This window comes from Haliotis cracherodii, unplaced genomic scaffold (genome assembly GCF_022045235.1).
Source record: "Haliotis cracherodii isolate W230 unplaced genomic scaffold, xgHalCrac1.p SCAF_5, whole genome shotgun sequence".
Classification (NCBI taxonomy): Eukaryota; Metazoa; Mollusca; class Gastropoda; order Lepetellida; family Haliotidae; genus Haliotis; species Haliotis cracherodii.
Window position 1 is genome coordinate 12983499 of NW_027266308.1, and position 4686 is coordinate 12988184.

Genomic DNA, 4686 nt, shown 5'->3' on the forward strand with positions numbered 1-4686 from the left:
ATCTACAGAACACATTGTTACCAATTTGTCCGATACGGGCACTTGGTGTTTACAGTAAGAGTGATAAATAAAAAATCATTACTTCCATTTCAAGATAATGTTTTTGAAGAAGCAAATGTTTGTTTAATAAATTTACAATCTTCGTCAAAATGCATCTGTTAAGACATCAAGTTACGTACATAACAAGATTGATACATTAAAAACTCGCACACTTTAAGTTCTAAGGGTTATCTCCCATTAGTTAGACAGACAGTTTTTAGACAGACAGTTGTCAGACACTGAAGTAGGGGATTAATTAGGGCAGTACCCACAACAATGGTACAGTCCTACTCAGTGAACTAATTAGGCATGTCTCAAGGTTCATTGTTTGATCTTTCTCTACTTATTTACTACTTATCTATTGTTATAGTTATTTACTAGACTGCTACTCCAGTTGCATGTTGTACTCTGATTATAAGTTATTATGTTAATCCAATATGTAGTGTTTGATCTTTAAAACTTGTGGAAAATGAAGAACTTCTCAACTAGACTACTACCCAAGTTACACTTGCACTTAGCTGCTTGTTATAATAACATTCTTAATATAAAACAATTAATCTTTTACTATCAATTTGTCAGAGTCTACTCAGTTTAACCAACTGTGATATAAATATCATTACTGGCAGATCATGGTAGCATTATCAGAATGGCTGGGTTAAGGAAAGTGGAATATATTATGTCACAGAGTGGCACAACTCAGATTCTTCTGGATGGATATCTCTACAACCGAAATCGAGAAAGACAGACCAGCACCCACTGAAGGTGTGTTATCAAGACCTGCACTGGTAGATGCACAACAAGTAACGACTTCCTCCGGAACCAGACTGAGCACAACCATCCACCAGAACATGTCAACAAACACAAGTTCCTCAGCACACTTCGAAAGGGCGCCCGTGAAGAAACAACCAAGATGCACTCCCTCTACAATGACCAGCTAGCACAAGAGGATGACAACGAGATACGCCTTCTGCCTTCCTTCTCCAGCGTCAGCGGTGCCCTTTACAGACAGCGCCGCAACACCATGCCTGCTCTCCCCAGGATTCTCTCAGATGTTGATCTCCTATGTTCCTGGACTGAGACCATTGATGGACGGCCGTTCCTCATCCTAAGTGATGGCGTGCACAACAAGATCCTAGCCTTCTCTACCCTCGAACAACTACAAGCCTTGCACCTTCACCTCCTGCAGAGACCTGTGGGATCAAGTATATATCCTTCATGCTCGAGCTGGTTCTACATCCTATCCACTTGTCTTCACCCTGTTGCCTGATCGTCAAGCCGCCACCTGTGCCAGACTGTTCCGACTCTTGGAGATTGAAGTGCAGTAGAGACTGAACAGACTATTTGTTCCAAACAGAATTCAGACAGACTTCGAGCTGACCGTAATCCGTGCAGTAGAAGAAGAGTTCCCTTCATCAAAGGGTGCTACTTCCACTACTGCCAAGCCCTGTGGAGAAAAGTGCAAGACCTTGGACTGGCAGTGCCATACAAAGAAGACCCTCGGGTCCAACAGTTTATCAGGAGAGCGGCTAGCCTGGCTCTACTTCCCCCAAACCGAGTGCAAGATGTATGGCTGGATGTACTGAACACTTCCCTTGATGGTCGTCGCATTGAAGATTTCAAAGACTATATGGTTATCAACTGGGTGGATGATGATGCAAGGTTTCCGCTGCCCCTGTGGAATCACCATGAAACTGAAGGGCCACGCACCAACAACAGCCTGGAAGGTTTTCACTGCCGGTTGAACCAGTCCCTGCCTCATTGCCATCCCAATATCTTCCGGTTTATAGAGGTCATCAGACGTATTGAACATGCGGAAAGAAGCAGACTCGTCCAGGTCAACTTTGGAGCAGCACCACCCAGCCGCAAGCGAGTGTATCGCGAGATCGACAACCGGATCATCAGATTGAAAGACCATCTACGCCTAGGCCAGAAGACTCCAGTTCAGTTTTTAGATGCTGTGGGCCACCTCCTGAAACTTGCCTAAAGACCTTAGTCTGACAACAGGATGAACCGAGTATGACGTTGTGTACATATCATGACTAAATTTAATATATGTGTATATACATCTGATGTAACAGCCAAATCTGAGATGAACGTTTATAAAATAAGTACATCTGACTTAACACGTCTATTTGTTTTGTTATATCTTGATGTTTAGCTATGGGTCATTCCATCATCATTCAAGGTAACAGCATTGCACTTTGTTGTGCACTCAACCAGAAAAGTTGTTATTTTAAGGTGTCTAACAACTGACTGTCTAATTTATGGGAGGACACCGTTCTAAGTGTAATACATTGCAATGTTAATTACTCCAATATATTAAAGTTTAATCCATCACTCAAAATTCAAACTATCGGTCCCGTTCCAGGTCTCGATGTTTGAGACCTTTCAAATAATTCACCAAACTAACACTCTCAACCTTACATCAGCGTCGTCAAAATATGTTAAAGAAGGCAATATCTTGAATGAATAATTTACATCTTTGCAAGAAAAAGTTTTATTTGAACTGGAACAGTATTACCTAAATTATTTGTCCAGTAAACCTCATGTTTGACATTCGTCCGTAAACCATCACTAGGTTTCAGCAGACGACCTGTAGGATTGCAGTCTGCGCATGCGTCAAACCACCACCCACTCTGATAATCGACTGCGCAGCTTCCAGATGGCATATTGTCATTGTCGCGGTCAAATGTACTAAAAGAGGACCCATTCAGTGGACTTAGACAATCCCCAATAGGTCGGTTTTCCGGCGTCCTGGAGACTGAAAATGTCATCCGGTAGTTGTTCGCTTCATCTGAAACTCTCATATCTGTATAATATTGATGATGATTTGTATTGTTCACTTTCATCGCCACTCTGAGTTCATATGCCCCAGACATTGTTATAAGATGAATCTTCTCAAGTCCAAGCCAATGGTCGCTTGACACTTCACCAAACCCGTTTTTGTAGCCGTTCCAGTTTTGATAGAAATCCACAGAAGACTTATTCCGGAACATAATTCGAGTTCTCACGCCGAACCTCATCTCGCAGTAAACCGGAAATGACGTCGAGGAGGCCAGTGGTTTGATGTTGTACACACCGTCGGTGTAGCCGAAGCCAGAGTTGAAACCCTCAGAACAATCTGTCGCAAGAGAAGATTTATACAATTAGTTATGTGGTCACTTGTACAAACTACTCTTAGCGCTACACTCATACGAAATGATCGGGATCGTGCAATCGTCACTATTCGCATCTTTCCGTTACCTACTACATTCGTGACCAACACGTGTTATTTCGGGACAAGCCGATTAGCAACTCGTGCACCTCTCGTGGCAATATTTGCGACCGGATTCCGTCTTGGCGCAAACGGGCATACCTAAAACAATTTTCACCTCGTTGTGTAATGGTTCACACATATTTCCCCGTATATAATATATATTTCAGATGCAATTTAAAGCAGATCTGGACATGCGGAATTATACAGTATGTTTGAACACATTTAACTGTGTCTTGGGTATATTTTTAGATGCAAGCAATATGTAAAATCGAATATTATTTCTGAGGGATTCTTTGACGAAGAACTTGAAATCATACGCGCACTCTGATTGGTTTGTCGTATTTTCGCACATAACATTCATCGATAGGGGGACGAGTCTTCTTGCAGGTTACGGAAAGGGGCGAGTGGTGACGAATGCAGGTTACGGAAAGGGGCGAGTAGTGACGAATGGAAGGCTTGTCCCGGAATAACACGAGTTGGTCACGAATGCTTCTACTAGAAGGTTCGAGCCTAAAGCGATACCGCCAGGAGTCGAAACGGTGCAAGCAAACCACAATGCACGTCAGGATATTAGTTCTTCGACCAACTTTATCCCGATTATTTAGATGAATTTTGGCAGTCTGCCTCAGTTTAAAATGTGGAAAATGTAGATTGTCAGTGCCACATCGCAATATATACGGATATCCAACGTCTTACAAATTGATGTAAATTGTAGGAATACGTTGGTGGCAGAATCAAATCATTCACGTTTGGTTTCATTCATCAAATGGCTCACTGCGACATCCTTTCCACTGCGCTCTAACTAGACATGGCTTTCCGAAAATAATCTGTTTTGAGATCCATTTTGATAATATACCAAAAATTTAAAAGTGTCTTAAGCAGAGATCATTGTCTCTGATTAAGATAATAAACTTATCACTGTTTTCAAAACAAATTATTATCGTCCCTATTAAACTCTCATTGTATTATATTGTGTTGGGGACATTTGAGCCTACGATACTTTCACTTTGAACAGTTTGATTGACAAGTAACTGTAAAGACAAGATATTTTATGGGTGTCATTTGTTTGTAACAGGTCATGTCAAGCATATTTGTTAACGATACTCGCGTACTGCACAAGGTGTATGTCAGCTTAGCTGAGTTGAGACACTGAACCAAATGAAAGCTTTTACCTAGAAACTTTCTATAGATATGACTTTGTAAGATATTACTCTCAGGTATAGTTTTAATGTTAACCATCAGTCCCGACAGACAGCACTGTGGACCCGTGAAGATCCGGGATGCCGTTAAAGGCGACTATCGGGATCTGGTGGTCAGGCTCGCTGACTTGGTTGATGCATGTCATCGAATCCCAATTGCGTGGGTCGATGTTCATGATATCAATCACTTTA

General features: G+C 41.8%; 1 protein-coding gene and 1 pseudogene across 1 annotated transcript; both read left to right on the forward strand.

The window, feature by feature from the left end:
• The first annotated feature begins 685 nt into the window (after positions 1 to 685).
• On the forward strand, positions 686 to 1622 carry LOC139443531 (uncharacterized; annotated as a pseudogene).
• A 44-nt stretch (positions 1623 to 1666) lies between these two features.
• On the forward strand, positions 1667 to 2023 carry LOC139443533 (uncharacterized). The gene has a single exon (XM_071224517.1). It carries the CDS (start codon positions 1667 to 1669, stop codon positions 2021 to 2023), a length of 357 nt encoding a protein of 118 aa, XP_071080618.1.
• The last annotated feature ends 2663 nt before the right edge of the window (positions 2024 to 4686 follow it).

Coding starts and splice junctions, on each gene's coding strand:
- LOC139443533 (XM_071224517.1), top strand. CDS start 1,667: ATGGTTATCAACTGGGTGGATGATGATGCAAGGTTTCCGCTGCCCCTG.